The sequence below is a fragment of the Epinephelus fuscoguttatus genome, linkage group LG3 (genome assembly GCF_011397635.1).
Source record: "Epinephelus fuscoguttatus linkage group LG3, E.fuscoguttatus.final_Chr_v1".
Taxonomy (NCBI): domain Eukaryota; kingdom Metazoa; phylum Chordata; class Actinopteri; order Perciformes; family Serranidae; genus Epinephelus; species Epinephelus fuscoguttatus.
Window position 1 is genome coordinate 25669677 of NC_064754.1, and position 27529 is coordinate 25697205.

The 27529-nt window shown below is 42.1% G+C and overlaps 1 protein-coding gene across 3 annotated transcripts in view; it reads left to right on the forward strand.

Annotated features, from left to right (window-relative positions):
• The window catches only part of sorbs2a (sorbin and SH3 domain containing 2a), a 65167-nt gene extending 40181 nt beyond the window's left edge, over window positions 1-24986 (forward strand). Inside the window, exons 11-28 of one of the 3 annotated variants that reach the window (XM_049571994.1) lie at window positions 474-524; window positions 660-873; window positions 1634-1748; window positions 5380-5451; window positions 7076-7132; window positions 7813-7862; window positions 8777-8952; window positions 12243-12322; window positions 12613-12659; window positions 13065-13179; window positions 13308-13436; window positions 14456-14650; window positions 15975-16988; window positions 17741-18244; window positions 19651-19731; window positions 20106-20143; window positions 20377-20483; window positions 22211-24986. In XM_049571994.1, coding sequence (XP_049427951.1) covers window positions 474-524; window positions 660-873; window positions 1634-1748; window positions 5380-5451; window positions 7076-7132; window positions 7813-7862; window positions 8777-8952; window positions 12243-12322; window positions 12613-12659; window positions 13065-13179; window positions 13308-13436; window positions 14456-14650; window positions 15975-16988; window positions 17741-18244; window positions 19651-19731; window positions 20106-20143; window positions 20377-20483; window positions 22211-22272 — 3107 coding nt within the window. In that variant the 3' untranslated portion in view covers window positions 22273-24986. Of the gene's footprint in view, window positions 1-473; window positions 525-659; window positions 874-1633; window positions 1749-5379; window positions 5452-7075; window positions 7133-7812; window positions 7863-8776; window positions 8953-9311; window positions 11312-12242; window positions 12323-12561; window positions 12660-13064; window positions 13180-13307; window positions 13437-14455; window positions 14651-15974; window positions 16989-17740; window positions 18245-19650; window positions 19732-20105; window positions 20144-20376; window positions 20484-22210 lie in introns of those variants that run through there. The other 2 variants (XM_049571996.1, XM_049571995.1) reach the window with 2 other exon arrangements.
• Window positions 24987-27529: the final 2543 nt, after the last annotated feature.

Genomic DNA, 27529 nt, shown 5'->3' on the forward strand with positions numbered 1-27529 from the left:
ATTCACATATTCTCAGTGAATTTATAAAGCAATATTCCAGCCCTGCTGGCGTCTATCTTCTGATTAACCCCCTGTAGACTTAAAGACTCAAAAAAGTAGTTTCCTCATTTGCAGAAAAAAGCACCTTTGAATTCAGCTGGAATCAAATACTTGTAGTCATGAAAAAATAAGGTTAATGCATGCGTCTGCAGGGTGCTGTGGCCCCTTCATAGAATTTTATAAAGGCATATTGGAAAAACAATTGTGTGTGACATGCTGAGCTTGTGGATGAACAAAGGGGAAGTGGTTTATGCTGCTTAGGTGGTTTTGATTCTTTTCTCCACTGTGAAAAATGGTCACTATTGGAAATTACTTTGTAACTGACTGTATTCAGCTGACTAAAGGTGCTGAGGAAACTACACACGTTTATGCTCTGTACCATAAAGCATGTTTGTGCTTGTTTCCCAATCTGTCTTTGTTCCATTCCCCTACAGACGATGACTATTCTGACACATATAATGCAACATACGCTGTCATAAACAATGGTAAGAGATGTTCTGTGTAAAACAATACCCTCAAACAATAAGTAATTCCTTCCCAACCCATTTGTCTCCTCCTGTTTGGCTTGTTCTGCCTCATTATTTCTCCCTCCGCTTTCCCCTCTGTCCTGTCCTTAACAGATGACTACAGCCTGCCACCCCACACCACCATGGCTCACCCCGCTCCCCGGACACATACGTACAGGCCGCTCGCCAAAAGCCCCTCGGACAATGGAGGGCAACTGGGCCCTCGGGAGCCTTCGCCATCCCCCGTTCCCCCACCGCCTCCGCCAATGCCATCTCTCCTCCAGCTGAGGGCCAGAGACAGTGACCGTGAGAGAGACTCGCCTGACACGTAAGAGGAGCTTTGTCATGTCTCTTTCATTTATTACACCTTGTTAGTTATGAAATACTGGCACTCAATCATTATTATATAAGCAATGAAAATGAAATTTAGATCTCCCCTTGTCATGCACGTAAACTAATAAATGGGATCGATTGTTTATTATGAAAGTTTATGTGCTTTTTGCGAATTAAAGGGGCTGTGTGAGACATTCAGAGCATTAATAAAAAAATTGAACCGCTGTTTTGGTGCTGTTAAAGATATAGTGGAGTAATGATGTCCTGACAAGAGAATGAAATCACGTCTGATGTCGGTCTAGCCATGAGTGCAGTTGTGTGTGTCCTGTGTGTGTGTATCTCACTGGCTAGCTAATCGCTACTGCTCTGCATTGGTTCATACAGCGGATACCGCTGATAATGCCGTCCTGACTCACAGTGGCAGAACGGTCATGTTGCAAAAGCATAGCACCCACCATCCAGTCCCCAACCCCCCCACATTAACATTGTTAGCTCTGTCAGCACTGTTAGCATTGTTAGCTGCTAGCCGCCGGCTCAGCCACCTCCGTGCTAAAAGCCGTGTGCAGACAAACTCGGCTCAGAATCTAACTCAAATGATCTGAATGTTGCATACAGCTCCTGTAACCTTTATTTGGTCTCATGATTTCTGAGCTACTTTGAATTCTATTATTTAAAACGCACTAGAAGTAAGTGTTGAATGATTAGCTAACTCAGTTAGCTTTCTAAGACACATACTTCTGTGTTTTTTGCACCAGGAATGAATGGGGTCCCCCCAACAGGAAAGTGGACACACGAAAGTACCGTGCAGAGCCTAAGAGTATTTTTGAGTATGAGCCTGGGAAGTCCTCCATTTTGGAGCATGAAAGACCAGTGAGTATATTTTTAAAATGTTCTTTCATTGGATTATAATGTTTTCTGACATTTTTTTGAAAACTTGGAAGCCATCATCACATTACAGCCTTCCTTCATGTCTGATACTTACATGTGAGGGTAGCTGACTTCACATCGGCATCCTGGGAGAATATTTCTATTACTGTGGCAGTGGAGTGATGTCAGTTAACTATTGTTGCTTGTTATTGTTCAGTAAACAAGTAAACAGTATGCAACATGAAGTGAAGTAACGCTGCAGAGATAGAGCTATAGTACAAAAAAACAACTGGATGGTCAAGCACATTTACTTTTCCTCCTTGCTAGTCTTTATAGACATTACTGTGTTGTTAATACATTTTCACATTATGGGCTTCTGCATGGACTTGTTTCCATCAGACATGGTGTGGGCGTTAAAAAGCGAAGGTTTCCAGTGCTGCATCCTCCAGCGGCTGTACTGGCTGTTCACTCTGTGTGGGGTGAATGACAAAGCAGACGGCAGTGATAATTACTGTGTAGAGGGAGGGCGAAAAATAATAGACATGAGGTATCTGAGATAAGAACAGGATAATGGAGAATGCGTTACAGATGAGGAGTCTGTTATGTGGAAAAGGTTTTTGTGAAGGTTTTGCAGATGTTTAATGCGATGACTGCAGAGAGCTCTCAGGGTGATAACGCATGAGTCAGTTCCTGATAAGGCAATAAAAGGAGAAAGCTGTAGAGAGTAGAAGTGAACCCACGCTGCTGTCTGAGATTCTTATATATACCTGTGTTGTTTGTTAGAAGGGTTTTTCTCTTCTCTTTCCACTTTAAGAAATAGCACCCAAAAACATCCTGTTCGATGTGAGGTGTCCATTCGGTCTCCAATTATGAGAAATCGCACCCAAAATTGTTTTTCTGGCATCTGTTCAGTTCCTTTTCGGTGTGTCTGTCCACAGTACTGGTGTGATTGGCGGCCTCTGCTCCAGGCTCCCACTTTTTTTTTTAAGGGTGACTCATTTGTCTCTGAGCTGAATTCTCTTTTTAGCAAGAGAGATGTAACACCACAACACCTACCAAGCATCTCCTGGCAGTGTTTCATTCGGCGTGAAAACTCAATTTCCATGTGGGAATGGGGTTAGAAAGGGCAGACAGAGTAGTAAACCAATGCATAATCTCTTCAGTTACAATAACAGTTAAATGAATAAGCCTCTTGACTGTAGTGCACGCTGAAGTGCGTAAAATAGAGAACACTGTTAGATTTTAAACGTTCGACAACAAAGAGTAGATGATGAACTGGCTATACAGCGGCGACCTTGTTTTGGCTTCTCCGTCTAATTCTGTTGCATGTAAATACTTAGATCCCATCTGACAGTGTTTACTGCAGGATTATTTGTTATGAAAATGTTTGTCTCTGTGATACAAAGGAAGTGTTTGGCATTAATAATCCACCATATCACATCAGCAGAGATAAACCTCTGCTTCCTGAGGCAATTTGTCCGTCATTTACATGCCATGCAAATGCGAAAAATAGCGGCGGAAATACAGAGTTTTACACATTGGATGGCAGCTCAGTAGTCTCAGCATGAAAAGTACATCTCAGTTCTGAACTAGAAATTAAATATTTGCAAATCTGCCTGTAAAAGTGTCTCTTTTATTAAACATGAGGGGTTAAGGGGAGAGTTGTGTGATTGCAAGAAAACACAAGTTTATTTGTATAACGAATTTCAATAAGATGGCAGTTCAAAATGTTTTACATAAGACATTAAAAAGGAATTAAGACAGGATGTAAGAGAACACAAGGTGATATAAAAAGATGCATAAATAGGGTTTTAAAAGAGTAAATTAAGAAAATATATGGTAATTTTCTTATATAGAAATATGAAGTGCGAGGTCAGTTTAGGCCTCACACAACAACTCCTAAAACAGCCAGTATGTGTAACTCTGATCAGGTATGCTCAGGCACATACATACAGTAATGTTGCATTTCATTAGTCGTTCAGCGTGCCCTTGTTGCACTTGCCGTCGGGGGAATCTTTGCCACCATCATAAGTATCATTCCATATGTCTGAAAAACTGAACTTTGATTGACCCTCACTGGGCTGAGGGAGCAAGCCAACAATCATGGTCACTCCAGTGGTGTATATCACCCACAATGTGTTGCAGTTATGCATTTGGTGCAAGAAATAAATCCATGCTTAGGTGGCAGTAATGTTCCTAAAACTCTGTGTGCTTACCACCAGAGAAGGAGAAGATAAATCAATTAGAAAACAAAGTAGGTAATAAAAATAAAATGAATGCACTTTTTGACATGCTTTTCAGTTTCAGTTTTTCCAATTTATCATAGGAATGTTTAGGTACAGGCTTTCATGTTTATTGGTTCACTTGCCCTAGTTAGAAGAAAAATCTGACAACTGGCACATAACTCATTGCAGTTAATGTTTAGATTGTTGTACTGTTCTGTTTTGCAACAAATCATAAATCAGAATCAATAATAGTTGGGATAATCATCATACAGATCAGAAACAGGCATTTCTAAATCAGAAACTGATGCTGACATATCATAGTTATCCTTCACCTTACTGAAATGCAGGTATTTCTGATGATTTGTAAAAGCAGAAGAGTGCTAAACCCACAACTGCCGGTCGATCCATAACAATTTGGGCTTAAATTGAACAAGGGCAGTTGCCTTCCATATAAATCCCCTGCTTCTCCCTCGTCCACTTTCCCTCTGCTCTCCAAGTGGCCTCTGTGCGATGGATGCTGTTACATAACACTAAGGGCTGAGGGTAAGTGAGTGAGGGAAGTGGAACCACTAATGAAACACAGGGTGTAAGTGCGTAACACTTAGGTCAGTTGGATAGCTGACTGTGATGCCGTCGAAGTTAAACCTATGGTACACCCATATGAATAACCTCTCATGTCTCTTCCAAAATATGTGCCCCTTCTTCTTAAATACAACGAGTACCTCTGCTGATAATCTGGCCTTTCCCTGCCACTCTGACATACTGTGTTTAGTATTCCATCCACTGAGCCTGCACAAAGGAGTGGATAATGAGGCTGGGTGTTAAATATGTAATGTCCAAAGTAACATGCTGATTTTCATTATCTGTCACCTGCGCTAAAGCTGTGAAGAAAGCTGCGGTAATGTGATTCTGTCATGGGATTCACAGGCCTGTTCATTTTTATTCATATGAAATTAATGAATATTAATTAAAACTGGCCAAGGTGTTGAAACTGTCTGCCTCCTCAGTCCCCAATGGTGACAAGAGTTGGATAGTTAGAGATGGAGAGTTGGAGTTGTGCATATTAGATTATTTAGTGTGCACAAGTTTAATCACTGTCTGATGACATATATGGCGCTACTTTACACTGGCTAACAAGTAGTTTGGATTCTCTAATGTTTTGGAAGTGCTGTCAAACCAGTTAAAGTTGTGAAGCAAACTGTTCTCAGTAGGATTTGTCAGTAGTAAATTGGTTTTGCATCACTGCTTTGGTCCCCATGAGCCAGTCTGAATCTTCATCCTGTGCCCATCTCTCTGCGCCACCGTTGCTCATTCCTAACCATGAGGTCCATGTCTCTCTTTGTGTGTGACTTCTTTCCACACTGTCTTTCCTCTACCTTTTTCTCTCTGTCACTGTCATGCTTTCCCAGACCTATGATGACATAGATTTAGAGAACGAGCCTTGGTATAAGTTCTTTTCCGAGCTGGAGTTTGGGCGGCCGGTAAGTCAGGGCCATAGCTTACTCCTTCAACCACAACCCTGCCTTAGGCATACACCCACTCTCTACACTCCACCCAGGACTTTTTTAAATGTCTCCGCCAATAGACTGGGTGGGGCTAGTTGTTTGGGCATGTGGTACTTGTTGGGTGCTGTGACCCCCCCTTCCCCCACCCCTGTGACAGGCTGTGTTATGTCTCTGCGTTGCTGGGTTTTTTGGTCTGGTGGCTAGCAGGCACTGAAATGTTCACACACATACTTGGATAATTTTATTTCAGTTGGTTCTGTGTTGCATCTTGCCCCAAAATAAGCAGGACAAAAGGTTAAAAAGGCAATGTGTTCCAGATGCTTTAGATGACCTGGCTTTTTGGCGGGTAAAACTGCACAGAACAGTAAATCATCGATCAACATTGATAATATAAAATAATCTTATCCCTCTGTTTTGCATAACAATCTGAATCTGTGCAGTTTCTTTAACATCTCTTGCACATGCTAACATAAGTATCAGTTAATCAGCCCTTTATTTATCCGGTTAAATCATTTAGTCATTTATTAATTTTTGCTAGTTCATTTTTATCTTCACCTCTGGTGGAGCAATGCTCTGCATACAAACTAAATGCTGTAGTGCCCTCTGCTGGATGCAGGTGGTAATAACATCCTAGTGGCTCAGAGCAGTGATTGCCTCTAGCCACTGATCTGAGATCAAATTACCCCAACCTGGCCGATTTACAAAGAGTCATGAGGACACGCCTCTGTCCATGTCAGAGCATGACATCAGGTGATGGTTTGTTGGGCTTATTCAAAATGTTCAGGTGCAAATGTCACATGTGGAGCTGACATGACTTCCCAGAGTCCTGTTAGGCTGTGTTGAGATTTCTACCTGCAATATTTTGAATGTTTCACACCACTGAATAAGCCCTTAGAGTGTAGACGGTTCCCCTACATGCACTGACTGTTCCAGCTGGGACAGAATCTCACTGTATGTTCAGTGTTTGAGTGTTTATTGAGGTGACAAGTCACAAGAACTTTTGACCGACTGAGTGAACGATAGTTTATCTGCACTAAATCACAACATTTGATCGTGCAAGTCACTGCACTTTCAAATAAACACAACACTGCCGCTTGTGCTTCACTCGGCTTTCTGCTTTACAGCTTGCTCTTACACTCTGCATGTGTGTGTGGTACATGGGCACATTTTTGTGTGTGTGTATGTGTGTGTGGTATAAAGGTTTATGTAGTAGGCCTATTTATTATAGCATTGACATACTGTAGTTTGATGTTGCTGTTTTGAGAATACAAACACAGCATTAATAGATGACATTAGAATGTGAATAGGAATAAACAAGTATTTTGTGTAAGTGTGTGTGTTAGTGTGTATTGAGTGTGTGCACACGTGTGCACTGTACATGCAAAGCACATGTGCAACGTTTGTGAACTAGTCCATCTCTGATTACTCAGATTCTCTAACGGGTGTCACTCTCTCCACATGTTTTTTGTTTTTGTTTGTTTCTCCCCATGACGTCACCACTGCTTCTCCTCCTTCACCTCATTTTCACCCTCTTCCTATTCCTCCTCCTCCTCCTCCTCCTCTTCCTCCTCCTGCTCACTGCTGCCGCTTGGGGCTCAAGCCTCCTAAAAAACGGCTGGATTATAATCCAGACATCTCCGCTCGCCAGCGCATTGAGGTAATCTCACCTTCATGAGTGTTGCAGAAGTGTTGTTAATCTCAGAATTTCTAACCAATGATAGGAATTAAAATCTGTATTGTTAAGGAACATGATTGCTTTAAATGAGTGTAATGTAGCGTAGAAACAATTCACTATGATGTCATGTCCCTATGTCAGCTATCCATGACAAGATGAGGATGATGTTGATTTGAAAGCTCTGATGCTGGGCATTTATTTGCTTGGGGTTGTATTGTATTATTCACTGGAAATCATTCTTTTGTTTCCTGTGTTTCATCTGATGGGTATCATTTCCTCTGAGAGACCTTTGCAGTTAAAGTGTATCAATCATTCTTTACCACTAAGACCCATTCCAGCTGATCCATGCCAGATTTTGCAGGGCAACATTTGCCCCCCCCCTGAGCTCAGCTCAAAACATCCTTTGCTGTATCACCTTTGTCATCATCCTTAAGAGCAGCCCAAGAGTGCTCAAAAATTTTTCTTCACTACGTACACCGGTAGGCCTCTTCTCACTCAGGTGTGCCATGTGGAACCAGCATCTGTCGTACCTTACGCTGGGGGAGCGTTTTGAGTGTGGCACAGCAACAACCGCATGCAGGCTGTGCATTGTGAGCTGCTCTGCCTCGAGTCTTTGTTCTTGCGGACCTCACTTTTCTCTTTTGTCGTCTGCCCTATTTCAGACATCCCTGCACATCGCTCCTGCTGACAAGGCTCCGGAGAGACCTGCGAGGTAACCTCTGTTTCTTCTATTTTCCCTCTGCATCACCACCCCCCTCCCCCATCTCCTCAACAGCACTGCTCCTTGTTGTGATTCAGCAGGGAATCAAAACTGCTCTTTCTTGCCTTGACTGTGGTGCAAATAGCCTCTGTGTCTGATAATTTTGCAGGGATTAGTGTTCGTCTTTATTTGCTCTTGCCACTGAAGGCAGAGAGCTTTGCATCTCTCTTTCACTAACTGAGCCAGAATAAATTAACCCAGCAAACCTATTGATTCTGCCCTTCACCTCCTATCCTTCACACAACCCCCCCTCTTCCTCCCCTCGTCCTGCTCCCTTTCACAAATGGCCTGCTTATTCAGTCGCATTTTCCTCGGTGAACAGAAAGGGCAGAAATGGGATGAGATGAATAGGCCATGTAATTCATGTGTGCGACATTGAGTGTGTTTGTCCTGAATAGAAAGCCCACTGGGTTTTTAGACATTTTGAATGAGAGAAGTTATGGTAACGCTGCTGTCTCATCTTTTCGGACACAAGGATAATAGCCTCATTATAAGTAGGATGAGCTTGGGTATACTTTAAAATGATGCCAAGGATTTATCTCTGTCCATAAATAAACATGAAAAGGTTTAAAATTTCCCAAATTTCAAAAGAGATTTTTGACCAACATTACATATAGTTTGTATACTTCATTTGTCTCCTATTTATCTAAGTGGTTTAGAAAAGAGAAAAATGTTTAATCCTTAAAACAACATTCACTTGCTCATAATTAATCATATTTTGGTCTGCATATGGTTTGTAAACAGATGTTATAGTATGTACTCACAAGACATTTCTAGTCCCTGAAATCAATGTGCCTGCAGCAAACTGCATTCACCTGGGTATACTCTTCTGAAAGCATTGTCATTGATGTCTGACTATGCTGCAGTGCTGCCAGCGACTACAGGAAGAGAAGGAAGTCTGAGCCGACGAGTTCCCAAGTGAATGCTCAGTCTCAGAGCAGAGCTGCAACTTCCCCTAAACCAGTGGATGCCTACAGACCCAGCAGCAGCCTCAAGAAGCCTGCGGTTCGTTCCTCACCATCCTCACCCTCCAGAGCCAAAGGTAAACACACAAACATCTTGTTTCACTTGATATTTTTTTTCTCTGTGTATTTCTCTTTTCCCGTCTCTTCCCCGAGCTGTTATATGTGTGTATTGTATTAACCACTTTGACAGAAGATCAAAGATCTGTTGTGTTTTTCACATTATGTCTGTCTGGTGTGGTCGTACGTTTCCTTGATTGGTGTTGGTGGAAGTCTGAAGAAAAAAAACATCAGATCATCTTTTTCCACCTGTCCTCTTTTTTCTCCTAACTCTTCTCCCTCTCCCCAGCTCTTCCACCCTTTTGCTGGGTATTACTGCTTAACATGCTTTCCTCCTTCTTCTCTTTCACCACGCTGCTCTTTATTGGACATCTGAAAGGTGGGGACGCATGCAACATGTATTCAAACAGTTTGACCTCCCCAGGTCCTCATCAGCGCCCCTCTCTGCCCCCTGTCCCCTCTGACCCTGTTCATTGCCAGGAGGATGCCAGCCAGGAGGGCAGCTCCTCCTCCAAGCAGTCTGTCTGTTGTAAGAACAGTTGGCAGACAAAATGCCAGGATGCTGAGACATGGAGCAGTGCTGAGGAGGTACCGCCCGTCCCTGGCAAGCTCAAGTCACGCAGCTGCGATGACTTACTCAATGATGGGCATGCCGGCTCGGGCGGGCGCAACGCAACACGCTCAGAAAGTGCTGGGTCGCTGGTTTGTGATGGGAATCCCTCAGGTTCAACCGGATCCATGTCCACTCACTCACTGCCTCGCCTCCACCGCCGACGAGCGCATGATTCACCGGGTTTTCTCCAGCTCTATCGTAAGATGCACCAGATCGACCGAGCTCAGCTCATCCCATCTGAAGTCATCCGCTCGGTGCGCGCTCGTATCCTGGAACTAGAGCGCCAGCCTCACCTGCATCGCCATCGTCTCTCTCCTTGGGCACCTTCTTGGGGCGTTGAGGTGCCGCGCGATATGGTGCCAAACCGCATTTCTGCATATGAGCGCCTTATTCAGAAGTCCAAATCCATGCCCAACTTGGGTGACACTGAGGTGCCTTCAGGCACTACGACGCCAGGTGGCTCGTCATCTCGAGCCAGCAGTGCTGGCGGTGGCACACCCAGTTTTCCAAAACGCCGTTTTTCCATAGAATCTTTACTAGAGGAAGACAATAACGGCAATAGTGCAGTAGTACCTCACACCATGGATCACTTGCATCGACCTCGTAGCCCACCAGAGGGCCAGCCTCGTGTTGGGCCAGAGCCCGGCCGTGCACGGTCCTTTCCTGCCCCTCCTGTTCCCCAAGGCCCACAGGCCAACCCAGACTACTCTGACAGTGAACAAGATGCTGTTGCGTCAGACCTCAGTGACTTCATCCAGGTGGAGGGCTCCTCATTTTGCAGTGAGAGTGACTTTGACCATTGCTCACTAACTTCCTCTGAGAGCTTATATGGCTCTTCCACCCTTCACCACCACCACCACCTCCGTCATCACCACCACCATCACCACCACCATCACCCTGCTCACCAAAGTATAGGCCAGAGCCAGGGCTACCAACACCGCCACCTCATCAGCTCCTGCAAAGGCCGCTGCCCGGCCTCCTATACCCGCTTCACAACCATGCTTCGCCATGAGAGAGAACGAGCACGCCAGGAGCACCAGAGATCTTCACAGCAGAGCCGCAGCAGCCATTCACACATCCAGAGCTCACAGTCCCAACAAGCGATGTCCAAGCTGGCCTTCCTGGTCAGCCCAGTGCCTTTCCGCAGGAAAAAGGGCTCACCACCTACCTCTAGAAGAAGCAATGGTGGCGGAGATCGAGGTAGCAGACCCAAGTCCAAACAGGCCATTTATGAAGCACTAGATGCAGCCTTGAGAGACATTTATGAGCACATTCAAGCAGAGAGAGGCCACAGAGGGACTCGGGCGCCTGACGATAGCATCCTGAGGAGAATACTGGCCGAACTGCTGCCAAATGTGCCTGAACGAAGCTCCTCATTGCGGGGGAGGAGGGGGTGTTGGCACGGGGGTCACTCCTCTGCATCTTTGTACCCAGATGGGAGCCCCACTGGGTATGCCTCACACAGAGGGGATCCCTCCACACCACGGCTACAGTCACCAATCAGTGCCTGTTATGGACGCCACTCAGACACCTCAAACAATAATGAATATGGAGAGGAGCAGGGCAATGGGAATGGTCTCTGTTATTCAGGTGGAGATAATACACATATCGCACCTCAAATATACAAATGTTCACTTTGTCATATAACCAGTCTTACCCACACATAGTTTTTTTCTGCATACTCACATATAGACGTGTACATAACCCACATACATTCACCTTAGTGTCCCTTTCAGTGTTGCATGGGCTTGTTGCCCTTTTCCCCTCATTGGTCAGCCGATACATCCGTTACTGTGCTGTTTTATATTTTACGTGACATTCAGTAAGACCTGTTTACTGTAAATTCTCAAGTAAAACCTGGTATTAAGTAATGACCATTCTTGTGAAACTAAACACCTCCTCCTGATGTTTCACATTAAAGGTCTGCTACTAAAATGCGAGGATTATGCCTTGGAGCTACTGGAAACCTAATTTGAAACACTGCAGAAAATGCTGGCGTTGACAGTAATGTAATACTGAACAACACAACAGCGATGTAGGAACAATTTGAATTAAATAGTGAAGCGGAGCAATAATTCCGTCAGAAAGAGAAAATCAGAGCAACAGAATGGTGAGGAAGAGCATTTTAGGAAACAGGGAGGCATCTACAGTACTAAATGTGATAAAACTGGACTTCTCTGTGACTGGGTAAAGAAATAGTGAGAATTTACAGTATAGTATCTGGTTGGAGTAAATAAATGTGAACATTCTTCTGTTTGTTTATAATTTGATTATTGTTTTGCTTGTATAATTTGTCTGTTTTGCAAGTTTATTTGTTGTAGAGGCATCTTATTACCCTAAAATCATTCTTTCCTTCAGGCCACCTGCTTGTATGTTTATGTTTGTAAATGTATTTTATCATATTTAGTCATCTTTGGGCTGTATTCCCCTATTTTATTTTGTGTTTGAGCAATTTTTGATTGCATGTGTCATGTTTTGTGAATCCCAATCACCTTGTTTCTACAATGAAATGGAAATAAAACACAACTTTTGATCCTGTGCTATTATTCCCTCATTTACCTGTTGGAATGATGTCATCACTGCACCATTCAGTACTTTCCCAAAGCACGTCTTTGTATTGTGAGCATGCATGTGACATAATTGTGGTTACTGTCGTAACCCCCATGACCTTTCTCATGTGTCTCTCACTAATCACAGACCAGGATGTCTCCAGGTGTTATTCCACCATGGATGGACGCCACACACCCCAGAGTAGAAGACCTACTCCTGACAGAGAGGTACAGCACTGAAACTGATGGCTGGTATTCTCAGCACCAACATGCACTTCATTAGGAGCACTATTTTTCTCTTTATAATAAAGTAAAAATACTTTAGATTGAACTTCAATAACCTTTTTTGTCTTTAGCATCACTCCTCCACAGCACAGTTAAATTTTCTCACAGAAATTAAAAAGCTGTATTTTATGTTTTGCCTGGTAATGCTCGCCGGCTTTCTTTCTCTCACTCTCATCTCCTAGGTCTCCCATAAACAGATGACACAACTTATTCTGTTCTCTCTCCTCCATCAGAAACAGCCTGCGAGAGCCATTTATGATTTTAAGGCACAAACAGCTAAGTGAGTACAGTAAACGCACCGTGCACGTACAAGGAAGCCGAGCCTTAAAGCATGAATGCCTAACTGCATATCAGCACATCTCGACTCATTGCATTCAGTATTATGGTTTCAGATTCTTGTGCATTTCATGCAAAAAGTTTCTTTTTCTTTCTAAGATAACTTCATCGTCACATCTTACCACCACACCTGGATGGCTTTAACTGATTCCTTTTATTTATACATCCTTAAATAGATGCATGAATAAAGCTGATTTCTGTTGTACTTGGTTTTATATTATCCGCTTCAGTGGCTGACGTTCTGTAGCTGATGCTGTTTACATGAAATGAACTGTGCTGGCTGAAATGATCAGCTCATTTTTTCTTCCTGCCTGTGTGCCAGCACTGTGATGACATGAATGTGTTGCAGGGAGCTGTCATTTAAGAAGGGTGATGCAGTCAACATCATCCGGCAGATAGACAACAACTGGTATGAAGGAGAGCATCGTGGGCGGGTTGGGATATTACCCATATCATATGTAGAAGTGAGTGTGCAGCTGATAAACTGAGTGCAGTACTGTAGATATACACTAATTTGTGTCTTATGTTTAATTTCTCTTTATGATTTCTCCTCCTCTTCAACACACACATTTACACTATTGCACATAAACAGAAGATGCCATCCTCAGAGAGGCAGCAGCCAATTCGTCCTCCTCCGCCAGCACATGTCAGAGAGATCGGAGAGGCAGTAGCTCGCTACAACTTCAACGCTGATACTAATGTGGAGCTGTCTCTCAGAAAGGTAGTGTTTTATTTATTTATTTATTTATTTATTAAACCTTTTTTTACACCAGAAAAACTCTTTTTCAAGTACACCATCCGTGAGATTGGCATATAGAAGATTGTGTACAAAAATCCTGCAACAGTGCTTTGAAATGGCCGAGATGAACCAAAGGGTGCAATTTTAAGTCCTTCTGCAGAAGGAGAAAGAGTTCCTGAAGATCCTTTAAAGTATTAAATAGCATTGAATTCATTCGTCTAAAATTAAATGTCTTAAATCAATATTTCAACAGTCTTAAAAGCCTCTTGTATTTACATCTTGCAAGGATCAGGGTAACTGAACCAACAACACACATATATATATTTACCACATCTATCAAATGACAAATGAGAAAGCTTTTTTCAAACCACATAGAAAAGTTTATGATAATAGATTGATTGTTTTCCCATGTGTTCTGCTTAGAAAGTGTTTTGTTTTTTTCTTCAACATTTTAGCTTGATTATTTAACTTTTTGACTTGACCAAAAAAGAAAAAAAAGTCATGTTTATGTCATAGTTAACAATTGGGAAAAATTGTCCCTAACCCAATGTAACTGATGTCAGTTCATGTAGTATTGATGAAGTAGTCAATCTAATTTACCTTAAGCATAGGAAACCCGGTGAAGCTGCAGAGTTTATCGACTGGACTTCACAAAAGTGCTTATTTAAATTTCAAAGTTCCAACATTTTCTCAAATTGTAGAGAAACGAATAATCATTCAGACATAGTTACAAGGTTCCCACCAGGTAGTGATGATATGTTTCATGTGGTTAAAGCTACTGTGTGTAGACTTTGAAGATATCCTGCCTGCAGCCTCAAAAAGATACAGTGGTAGACGATAGTACATATGATTAACCAACTGTGGGTCTGACCTGGAGAAGATTCACAGTGGCTCCAAGAAGTGTGAGAGGAAGTACTATTGAGTTCTGTGTATTTAAAACAGTCTGTATTGCAGTTAAAAACCATGTGTATATTTTTTGTGTGTGTGTGTTCTGTGTGAAGGGCGAGAGAATAATTGTGATAAGGCAGGTGGACCAGAACTGGTACGAGGGGAAGATCCCAGACACAACCAAACAGGGCATCTTTCCTGTGTCCTACGTTGACATCATCAAGCGCTCCCCAGCCAAGAGCTCCGCCCACCACATAGATCCACATGGTTACCCGAGCAGCAGGACACCAAGTTCTACACCTGTCAAGGTTTGAAAACCACAACAACGTGACAATAGAATATGCTAAACCAATTCAATACAGACGACTTTGTAACCAGCAGTTTGTTTTAAAGTGCTGTATCTAATAAAGCACTTTGAGCTGCTTTATAATTGAATTTATAGATTTTAAACCAACATCACAAACAATCATTGTCCATCCTCAAAAACTGCTGTAAACCAGTGGTTCCCAACTGGTCCGTCCACGGGGTCCAGATTTCTCCTTAATCATTATTCCAGGGTCCACACAGTTTAATATATTTGGTGTCATGCTTGCTTTTGGCCATGTCTTCGAGCTAGTTTGCTGCCTTAGTCAAGTAGCTGTCGGTTAGTCACTCACTTTACAGCAGGGAATAGCACTCCAAAATAAAAGCTATGTGCAGGAAATTCACTGTACTTCAAAATAAACTTGACTCGTTTGCGAGTCACTTGCGGTCCATTCAGAATGGACCCACAACCCACCAGTTGGAAACCACTGCTATAAAGAATGTCTCCAGTTTACTAAAAAAGTTTGTTTTGATATCATTAAATCAGTAAATACATAAATGCATCATCTGCGTAAGGGAGCAAATACAGCTTTAAAGGGGATAGTTGACCCCAGAATCAAATGTAGGTATTTTTCCTCTTACCTGTAGATTGTTTCTGGATGACTTGTCAAGAGTTGGAAATATAAGCTATAGAGATGTCTGCCTTCTTTCCAATATAATGGAACTAGGTGGCACTCAGCTTGTGGTGCTCAAAGCACCAAAAAAATACATTTGAAAAACTCAGCAGCAATGTTTCTTTCCAGAAACCATGACCTGGTTACTTCAGATAACCCACAGCTGTAACACTGGCTAGCTCAGTTGTGCTAGGTGAGCTAGCAGTAGATGCACGGTTTCTCTCTGCACGGTGATGTGGTTGTTGGGTGTAGTTTGATAGAAAGAAAACAGTCTCAAAATAAAACTGCTCACAACAGGGTCTGTGGATTGTCTTAAGTAACTACACCAAGATCTCTGGAAAGAGACATTGTTGTTGAGTTTTTCAGATGTATTTTTTGGTGCACCACAAGCTGAATGCCATCTAGTTCCATTATACTGGGGAGAAGGCAGACACCTCTATGGCCAGTATCTCCAACACTGGACAACTCACACTAAAATAATCTAGACTGATAAATAGCCCCACAGGTAAGAGGAAAAGTATTTCCACTTTGGGGGTGAACTGTCCTTTTAAGCTCTGTTGAGTCCTTAACACTCACACACTAAACACACATTGTACTCTCTGTTCCAGTTTTATAAATTCCACTGTTCTTTCTTTTTCACCTCATCTTCATGGAGCCTTTCTACCATCTACCTCCATCCTCCACTCTCCGTGACCCCCTGTCCCCTCAGCCCTCCCTGCGGAGGCCTGACCTGCAAGCTGTCACCAGCGAGTGGCTGTCCCTCACAATGGACCCATCAGCGTCCACTCCAGCTCACTCCCTCACAACCACCCCTATACCACCCACACCTCCCCCTCTCCCCGCTGACCTTACCCCTTTCCTAAAGGCTCAGGAGTCGAAGCCACCATCACCTGCGCCGTCCCAAAGAGGCTTCACCCTGCCGCCTCAGAGGTTTTCTGTAACTCCTCCCTTTAAAGAAGGGAGACTTGGTTTAGGTCACACCCCTGTTGCCCTACCTTTCTCACAACCAGCACCACTACCACCTCCACCTCCTCCTCCTCCTCCACCCCCTCTTCCTCATTCTGCATTTACTTCTCCACTGTCTGACTTTTCACTGCGATACAACAGTGGCAGAGCTCCGCCATTACACATTTCTAAGCCAGAGATTTTATCCTGCACAGTGCCAGAGCCAATAAAGTCACCCACACAAGTTCCTCTGCGGCACAAGTCAAATGTGGAAGATGTTATGCCACAAGCTATAGACCCTTATGACAAGCTGTTGTCCATGATTCTGGATGGTTCTACCAGTACAGACGATGCTGGCTTTTCAAGATTGTCTCCAGTAGATTCACCTCCACCTACACTAACCAGTGAATCCCAGAGCAGGTTTAAACTAAACGAAAAAGAAGAATCCCATCAGCCAGCAGTGAAACCCCCAGCAGTTACTCCAGCCAGCGACTCGGCAGGCAGCGTTCGGTTAGAGATGCCGTTTCACAAGCTTGTGACGATGGAGCCACTTTCCATCACTTGGGAGGGGCAGTCAAAAACTCTAAGTGAGCAACCGGTTGAGTCGCAGAGACCACCATCGGTGAAAGGAAGGGGATTTACTGAGTTGTTCATTGAGGAAGAGGATGAAGTTAGTGAGGACAAAGAGGACATTAAAGGTTTAAATGAGAGGCTCAGTCCACAGGTAGAGCATGGTGTGAGCTGTGTCTGTTGAGTTTGGAAACACCACAGAGTCCTGGAAGAGAGATGGAGGGAAATGTTTTAAATCTTAGAAAAACAGGCCTACTTTTGAATTCGCTTACAAAAGTTTGACACAAAGGTTCATGTACGTGTTTCAGGCAGCCATTACAGAAACTTGGATGCATTTACAGCAAAGTAGGGTAGAAATAAATGAATTGAATTTCCCTCGGGATTAATAAAGTATCTATCTATCTATCTATCTATCTATTTATCTATCTGTCTAGAATTAAGCATGGAAGCTCAAACCTTAAAATATCACGGTTGTACAGCAAACTGTACATTTACTCAAAAGCATTGGATAGAGAAGTGTTCAGATTCTTTGTACAACTTACAACAACAACAAATACACAAACTAATTACAAATAATTCAATGAAGTATTTTTGCAAATTAGAGTCCTAGAGATGTTTTTTGAATAATGATAATGTAGATGATGATTGTAGAGATGGAAGAAGGTTGTTTCAAAGAGATGGTCCTTTGTATTTCAATGACTGAATTGAAGTGAAAGTCTGAAGAGTAAAAAAAAAAGTAGCATAAATTACAAGTCCCTTAAATTTTATACAAAAGTACAGTACTTCAAAATCATTTATTTAAAATATTTTCCTCCACATCTCTCCCAGGGCTCAGTAAAGATCCTCAGCATTTAGCTCCTGTGATTCAGCTTCAGGATTGATGTGTGTGTGTCATTACCTCCATAGGCTGATGTCTCTCCTTCTACTCTGACACGGCTTCCTCACCCCGGCCTCCCCTCGCCCTCCACAGCACCACCTCTGACCTCCTTACCTCCTCTGTCCTCTTCTTTTACTTCTTCTTTTACTCCTTTGTTGTCGTCTGTCTCCCGGTCACAACAGCAGGATCGTACCCCCATCCCTCCCTCCATCCCTCCCTCTCCGCCTGTCTCCCCTCGGCCCCCATCCCTTCCTCGCCTCATGACATCGCCGCTACCCGCAGTCTCTCCCTCTCCACCTGTCTCACCCCTTCCTCTCCACCCCTCTTCAGCTGTTCCCTCACAGCGCCCTGTCTCTCACCCTCCAAGCTCTCCCTGTCTTCCTCCTGTCACATCCTGCACTGGCACAGAGTCACCTATTCCTCTTCCTACTCAGACTCCCCATAAACCTGCCTCTCCTCCCCTCGCCACTCCACGCTCTCCCCCCACTATCCCCGCTGTACCCCATCCAGGACGTAGGTCTCCCAAGGTGAAGGTAAAGCTGGAATGTGGAGATGTTGGCGTTGATTTGAGTCATGTTTGTGGTGCTGAGGATTGGTACAAGTCCTCTAACTTTTGTGTCACTGACATCAGCGAAGCTGGGACTGTGGTTGAAGTGACTGGTGAACTAATCAACTGACAGATGAACATGTTTTATATCTGATTAATCCTTTATGTCATTCATGTGAGGAAAATGCCATTACAATTTGATACTTCATTCTGTTTTTTATCATCATAAATTGACTATTTTTACATTTTTGGCTGTTTGACAAAAACTGAGCATAGCATTAGTTCAGGCAGGACACAATGTCAAGTGCAGCTCAAACAGCCAATAAACTGATGGAACAGCTGATTGATGGAAGGGAGTCAGCTGATTGATCACATGATTCCTTTCTATGCAACCAATTGGCAAATCTCATTCAGGGCACCCTATTTAAACTGCTCTGGCCTGCCTACAGTTGCTGCTTCCTCTGCAAGCCGCTTTGCAACCCGCCTCCACCTCAGCTCCTCCTTTTCATGCTGTCTGACTTATCAGTGTCATCTCTGTTTGTCGTTGATGCTGCTCTGTTCTGTTCACGGGGGGTCTTTGCTGCTGCTCTCCCTGCCTTAGGCTTTCCATGTAGGCGCATGGAGGGGCAGGGAGGTTTGCTGTTTCTGCCTCAGGCTTTCCTTGTCTGCACATGGAAGGGCAAGGAGATGTGCTCTCTCTGCCTTTAGGCTTCCCACGTGAGCGCATGTAAGGGCAGGCAGATGTGCTCTCTCCATCTCAGGCTTTCCTCATTTGCACGTGGAAGGGCAGAGAGGTGTGTTCTCTCCACCTCAGGCTTTCCACACAGGCGTGTGGAAGAGGCTTTCTGTGAAGGCCAGAGGAAAGTCAGAGAGGCCCCAGAACAGAGCCATACCACCAAATATAATACTGAAAATAGAAATCAGGTTTTCTTTGATTAAAGTGTTCCTGCCTGAAATACAATCTGGTAAATTGTGATGACCATTTTTCACTGTTTTTGGACTTTTTATAAACTACACAATCAATCAAAATGTGTCAACAGAATAATAGATATGAAATATAATTGTTTGTTGTTGTTTGTATAATTGTCCTGTTGCAGCCATAGCATAAAGTTGTGCGTCATTTGTACACTAAAATACATTGTGCACTACCATGTAAGTGATAGGGTGTTTATTAATGGACAGTAGAGAGCATTCTTGAATTAGTGTGTTGCTCTCCTTGGTTGTACTGTGGTGTGTTTAGGAGGATTTTCATCAGCATGTGGCTCGATGATGTCTCACAGCATGTCATTAGCCTTGGTGCTTATGTGTTGAGCACATGTTGAGGCCTGCTGACTCATTTACTGTTGAAGATTATCGGTTTGTTGCTTCTGGTTTTTCTTGCCTGTTGAGCAGGATCCAGTTGTTGGTGGTAAACCTCCTCGTAGCCCCATCCTGACTCGGAGGTCCTATCTGTCCCCCATTAGAGGTCGAAGGGTAGGGGTGCATGTCTTCATTCACCCATACTCTGACTGTTCTCTTGTCTCTGTGCAGGAAGGAAATCTTTAGAAATAACCACATCATTCATGACTCATCACCACATATTCTATAACATATACTAAAGTATAATGTTTTGGAAACACAGTGTTAATTTCCTTAACATGGAGATAAAAGGAGATACTGCAGTATTTCTGCTGTGTTTGGTTGGTTTACTTATTCATGCCTGTCTGGGTATGAAATTATACCTTATTTGTAATGAGTGACAACGTCGGACAAGTCTTTCCTTTTAACCTTAAATCCTAAATAAGAGCCTCACAAATACCACATCCTGTCTTACTGTCTGTTTCTGTCTGTTTCTGTCTTTCTCACAGCGATTAGTACAGGATGCGCTCCATGGCGGAGGAGACCCGTAAGTGATTTATGTTATTACACAGTGATTTGCTGCCATACAAGAAAAGAAAAGAAAATATTCCTTAGTGCTAAACTGTAGGCTGAGCAAGGTATAAAATATGTGTGCAGTTCAGTTTTTACATTTTTAACATATTAACAGAAACGTAGGGAAAATACTGAAAAAAATACAGAAAAAGTAGCATCACTGTTGATTAGGGGTGTCAGTTCACCATTTTTCTTTTTCTTACACAGGTACCAGGCCGTGTACAACTATCTGCCTCGCAACGAGGATGAGCTGGAGCTGAAGGAGGGCGACATTGTAGATGTGATGGAAAAGTGTGATGATGGCTGGTTTGTTGGTAAGTATGAGGAGTATGGAGTTAGATTTGTGTCTTTATTACATGTGAGAAAATAAATGATATGAGAGAAAAAAAATATTTGAGAGAAAAAGTTTTCACACTGATAGCAAAAAATAATTGTATTTGAGACTAAAAAAGTTTTGAGACAAAGTATTTTGTCACAGAATATAAAAAAAATAATCTGAGATTTAAAAAATGATTTCCAAGAAAAAAAAAACTCTCTCCAAAAACTTTTTTTTTTACTCTCAAATATTATTTTTTTGCTATCAGTGTGAAAACATTTTCTATTAAAAAAAATTGTTTCTCTCAAAACATTTTTCTTCTCTCTCTCAAAACCTAAGTCTTTGCTTTTGTGTCAGGATTTTGTTTTCGCTGCAAAAATAATGTCACGGATGGGGCCCCGTTCCTATTGGCCAGTCTCAATTGAATCGACAGCTGGGTAAGGATCGTCTTGGGAGTCGAATTGAACTGAATCATTCATCATCTGTCATCATCTTACCCAAACATTGGAGTCTCTGCTCCCAAATAACGCAGCGCATCTATGCTGGTGAATCAACCATGGTGGATGAATGATTCAGTTGACTTCGACTCCCAAGACAATCCTCACCCAGCTGTCAGTTTGATTGAGACTGGCCAAATCTAACTCCGTAGAGGAGGGGATAAAGAGTTGTACTTGTCTACTAGGCAGGTACATGTGATACTAGATTGAGAGAAGTGCGTGAGTCAAATAGTCGCAATAGTAGTCGGTTGGACTTATTACAGTTATTATAATTTCATTAATGCACACATTTTAATTACATATTGACATAATTTGCACTTTAATGTCATGTCTTCCTGGTTAAATGTTACTTTATAAAAAACAAACAACTGTCCCGCAAGAGGTGAGACAGAAAGAGGGTCAAAGATGACATCCTGTAAAACCAGTGTGGTTTGGCAGTACTTTGATTTTATTCAGTAAGTTGTTGCCTAACTACATTAGGACTGTAAATAATGATTATTTTCCACTGCTGATTAATATGTAGATATTTTTTTCCATTAATCAATTAGTTTTTTTGGTCTATAAAATGTCAGAAAATGGTGATTAGTGACGTCCTTGAGTGTCTTGTATTGTCCACAACCTGAAGATATTTAGTTTACTGTCATGGAGTTAATTAAGCAGAAATTATTCACATTTAAGATTTTTTCTTATTTTCTTCTACATTTTCTCTTGACAAAATGACTCAAACCAGTGATTGATTTTAAAATTATTTGGCAATTAATTTAATAGTTGACAACTAATGGATATATCTTACAGAACACCTGGACAACAAATGTACACAGTGCGAAAAATACAGTAGGTCAAATTGATGCTCTAACTGTCTGAAGTGTTTGTGGTCTGGTTGCAAACAAACAGAGACCACTAGATGGCACTGTGATCCCACCACACATTGATAACATGACATGTTTAAGAAGTCAACATTGTCCTGCACAGCTGAGTAAGTCAGACAATCCTGAGAATCTGTCTGACGTGTTAACCTTTACATTCTTCTACAGACAACTTTGCCCTCTAAAGAGGTTTCCATGTGATTAAGTTTGATCTGCAGCTTTGGCTGAGGTCCAGACTGCAGTGAGCTGGAATAATATTAGTGAGCGCTGCTGCTGCTGCTGCCGCTGCTGCTGCTGCTGCCAAGTTTCAGCCAGACCCTCAAACACTGACAATCTCATTTTATTGCTCTTTGTTTTTGAAGGGACCTCTCGAAGGAGCAAGTTGTTTGGAACCTTCCCAGGAAACTATGTGAAGCAGCTATAATGATGATTCCAGACTCCCTCCCCTCCCCTCTGGCCCCGCCTCTTCCTGTGACACATTCATCACCCTCAGCACAGCACCCGCAGGACACCACCTACCAACACTGGTCCCCCAAGACCTGTCGCACATTTCTGTGTTTGCGTGTTATGTGTGGCTGGTCAGCTTCACACAGACAGAACATTTAGCTCTAACTAGCCATCTTTAAAGGAAGTCTTCTATAAAATAATGTTGTTTTTTTAATCTTATCTTTTTATCCTTATTTTTCTATCATGGAGAACTCAAACTTTGTGCTCCAGTCAGTGACCTTTAACTTTTGACTGTGATAGAAGGATGTGAAAAGAACTTTGCAAACAGTCAAAGATAGAAAACAGGGCACGGCAGCGATGCTTTTCTTCCTGTTAAAGGGCAGTAAGATCACTTTTTTTATTTTCCCGCAGTATCTCAAACATAAAAACACTTGTTACATTTCATATCAGTGTTCACTAACAAATATCCCCAAAGACGTTACAGTGCAGAGAGTGTTGTAAACAGTATTCTGTCAGCAGGTCTGTTGTGTACAAGCTGTGTTGAAGGGATTGCAGCCATGCAGCTGATATTTCAGGTAAAAGGATGTTAGATCCCACGCTTACAGGACTGTAAAAAATGTGCATGTATCAATGTTATGTGTCGCCCGAGGTGCTGATTGGTTGATAAGAATTTGGGGATATGAAACACGATCATTATGAAGCAATCATTTCGCATCTTATCGCAAATGAGGAAGTGGGAAAAATATCATCAGCACTGTTGCACTTGCTGTCTAAACCTAATACAATAGATTTAAAGTGTAAGATTAGAAAACACAAAAATATTTTGGACTTGTTGGTTCTTCATCTTCACACTAGGATTAATGCACTTTAACAAAACTTTAACGTAATTTCGTGTGTTTTATCTCAAATGTCACTTCAGATTTTACACACCAGGTGTTAAAGGTTCAGTGTGAAGGATTTAGTGGCATATAATGGCAGAAATTGAACATAATATAACAATTATGTTTTCTTTAGTGTATAATCACCTGAAAATAAGAACAGTCGTGCCTCCATGACCTGAGAATGAGTCGTTTATAGAGCCGTACACATGCCTCGTTTTGCGCCCTTAAATTCATTGTTTTCAATGTTGACAAGCGCCTACGTTTCAGGGCGCAGCAGCTGTGCCCCAAGATAAACCAAGTGTAACTTTTGGAACACAGCAGTGTGCCTGCCAATCACAGCAGACAGATACCTTTCCCTTCTTTCGTAAATCTCAGTCTGTGGTAACTATAGAAAAGTTGATTATTTTGGTGCAGGACTGCCAGAGCTTTTCATCTGTCCCACGGACAGCGCCTGGAAGAAGATCAGCTCTGCACTCAGGATTTCAGGTTAATAGGCTATGATACGGTGCTTGTTGAGGTTGCTTGGCAACCACAGACACAACATGCCGGCGCACTCCTGAAAGCTGGCTCGAAAAAGGCACAAAAGAAGTGCCCAGGACCCGACCTCAAATTTCCCAGGCGGTTAAAGACGCAGCATGTGTACCAATCCCGTTATCTACATAGGGAGCGGGTTCTCATCCACGGGGATGGCTCTGTTACACCACCATGTTTCTACAGTGGCCCAGAATGGACAAACTAAACACTGGCTCTAGACAGGGTCATTCCCGTTCTTTGGATTTTCGGCCATTGTAGTTAGCAGCCCCTTTGTGACGAGCAGTGTTGGAAAAACACTAATTGTTTTTAACGTGAAACTGCATTATTCACTGTTTTTACCAGTTTCAATCACCTCGTCCATTTGTCTCGGAAAGGAGGAGACCTCTGCTGATAATTTAGCGCCTAAACAATCAACACCAAAGGAATCTTAACCGGGAGTTTATGCTTGGTACATGGCAGAAGTTCAATTTGTGGTAATCTGCAGTCCTCACCACTAGAGGCCACTAAATCCTTCACACTGCTCCTTTAAAATGTCCGTGGGCCTTTGCAGTATATTGGTCATGTTTGAAAAGTGTATGCATAAAGGCTACCAACCTTTTAGGTATTATATTTATAAGAGGACAAGTGCTGGTTGAACTGTGTTATGAGACGATTTTAGAAAAGATGGAACAACAGGATGCTTTTCTAACATCTTTGAACAGCAGCAAACCCACATATGAAGGACTATTTTATTGTATCAATGCCCAGATCAGTGCTGAGTGACAACAGGAAAGTTCATGATGGTGTCATTATGTTTTATGTTGAATTATTTAAGTGAGACGCAGGATGAGATAGCGTTTTACGAAACAAAAACTCCAGTCACACAACTGCAGTTTTTCCACTAGATTTCGGTGGCATCTTCTAACCCTGTTGTCAGAGCGCGTGGGTCACTGTTTCATGTAGTTATATACTATTTGGAATTATCGTCATCTTAGCTTGCTCAGTGAATATATTTTATGTTTTTGTTTCTCATTTTACGTGTTTCACATAGGATGGACACTGACAACAAAGCAATTGTTAAAGCACCTTAAGATATATGTTTTATCATTCATTGTCCTTCACGTCACCCCCCTGTCATCCACTATCTCAGCTGATGTGACAACACTCCGTGTGTGTGTGTGTGTGTGCGTGTGTGTGTGTGTGTGTGTGTCTGTGGTGTTTTTGTAAGCCTTTTGTATGAGAGCTGTAAAATGGCCAACATCCACATGCTTTATAAAGTCAGCTTTTTCTCACCCACCATCACATTTGGTTTCTTCTCTTTCTTTCCTCACATTCTTCATCAGTGGTGCTAATTTCCACTTTTTTCAGACTTATTATTGTAGCCAGGCATGTAGGCCTTTCTTTCCTCCAGTTACCTGTTGTTTTAAGAGCCAGTGACGTATTTAAACTGAAGTTACTGTAGTTAGAGTCGAGTAGAGTTGGTGATTGCTGCCTTACATCCAACTCACTAATTTAATAGCCATGTATATGTAAACCTCTTCTGTGATGCAAAAAATTAATTTATGCATATATAGTCTAGAAAAACATCAGGAAAGTGTGCACAGAGCGCGATCACAAACTCTAGTCCGCCTTTGATACATCGTTAGGAACAGATTTGGATTGAAGACGAGAATTTGACTCCTGATATGTTTATACATGTAATGAAAATGTTAATCTTATATGTTATTCATGTTAATATCAAATTCAATGCACACTCTTGGACCTAAGTATTTCTACAGTATCTTAGCATTTGTTGGATGATTTTATGGGGCTGTATTGCTAATAAAATCCAGCTGGTAGATGAAATATTTCACCCTTTTTCCCCTTTTAGCCGAACAGAAAAGAAAACTGTTGATGGCTGAAAAGGAAATCTCATTTATAATGTTTAAAGGTATGTGGCTGAGACTCTGACCTCTTTCCTACCCTTTTAATTCAAGCACAGAGGTGATGTTACACACTTTCATGTCCTCTCTATTTCACACAATTCCACACATGGCCAGTTGTTGGCGGTAATGTGCTGATCAAAAAGAAGACGTTTCAAAAGCCTCAAGAAAAGGGCTTTTGCAAAAAGTAAAAGCACAAAGCTTTGGATGAGAAGTGTTGCATGTACAAACAACTCCAGGCTACACGGGGTATCTTTATACATTCTTGTTATTGCTGACCTAGAATGGTCTAAAGGAAAAGGCTGGTGACACCTATTGTTCTTACTGTTTCAGGAGAAAACCAAAGACAGCAGTTCTCAAGTCCATCTCTCAGTACTTTCTGACTTCCCCACAGTCATGTAGCTGCAAGCCTGTTTCTGAGGCTGGTCATCACTTTAACCCTTTGAAATCTGAGCAAATTGGCTTGATTTTTGTGTAAAAAAAAAAAAAAAAACATGGGAAGAAGGCAATTGGCAACAGAAGAAATGACCCAAAAAATGAAAACAAGAAAATTAGTTTAAAAAAAAAAAGAAAGAAAGAAATTAAAAAATAAACAAAGAATGAAATGACCTGGAAAAATTATAATAATTCTCTAACATAATTTTAAAATGTGATAATAATTATAAATACAGTTTTTCCCTGATTTTTTTCCCCCCTTTTCCCTAGTTTTTTTTACAATAATTTTCTTTCCCTTTTTTGCAATTTGTGGGACATTTCTTGCCAAGTTGCTTCCTGCCTTTTTTCCTATGTTTTTGACAGAAATTGCGCCAATTTGCCCAGGGTTCAAAGGTTTAAATACTTAGGCATCTGAAAGTGGGACAAGAAAAGTGTTTCTCCAGGTTTCAAAGGGTTAAAAGGGGTTAGTAACTTATGAACAGCTAGGCACTGTAGGCTACTCAAATACGAGTAAATATTCTATTTCTTGGGGGTCTTCTAAAGCTGTGGATTAACATACTAAGTGATCCAGCAGCAGGAAGGTGTATATGTGGTGGTGACACAAAAGGAAAATAAACTATGGTGTCTGTGTTCATAGTAATGAAGAAACATGTTCCTGAGTGAAACACTGTGGCTCATTAATGTGTTTTTGGACAATACTGGAGGTCCAGGGCAGACAGAACTAAGCTACATCAGGCTTTAGCAATACAAGCAATGCTTGGAATGCCAGTCAACATTTGTATGTGGTTAGTAAATGAGCTCAAAAAGTGGGCCCTGTATGTGGCTGTCCATGGGTTCTATTTTAGCCCCATGCTAATTGCACACATGGATGAGTTTACCCAAGTGGACCTAAATAGGTAATGCTGCAGCTACCTGGGCACCAAGTGGGTATGGGCCCAAAATGGGCCTTTTATCTCGGGCACACTTGAGTAAAACCACCTATTTGGGCAAAAAGCATGGCACCATTATGGAACCCTTGGACAGTCACATATAGGGCCCATTTTTCAACTCATTACTACCCACTTGGGCCCCACATACAAATGTTGGACGGGAATACTTCACCCACCAAATGATCACCTGTGTATAAATTACTCACTGTGTGTGATGTACTCTTGAAGAAAAGTTTTTTTTTTCTCGCATCCCTCCACAGTGAACAAAGAATCCAAAAACAGAGAGAAGTCTGGAATTGAAGTAAAACAGGGCCGTGTTTAACAACATCAAAACTATATCAAAACATCTGTTCACAAACTCTCACACAGCTCATGTGGTGTAATCTACGTCAGTTATCCAGTCCTGTACTTAGTACAGGGCAGCTGTGGCTCAGAGGTAGAGTGGGTCATCCCTTTATCCAAAGCTCAACAGTTGGATCCCCAGCTGAAGTATTCCTTAAAAAACTTGAATTAACCATTAGTTTGAATTGTTGCTGATAACAAAGAATAATAAT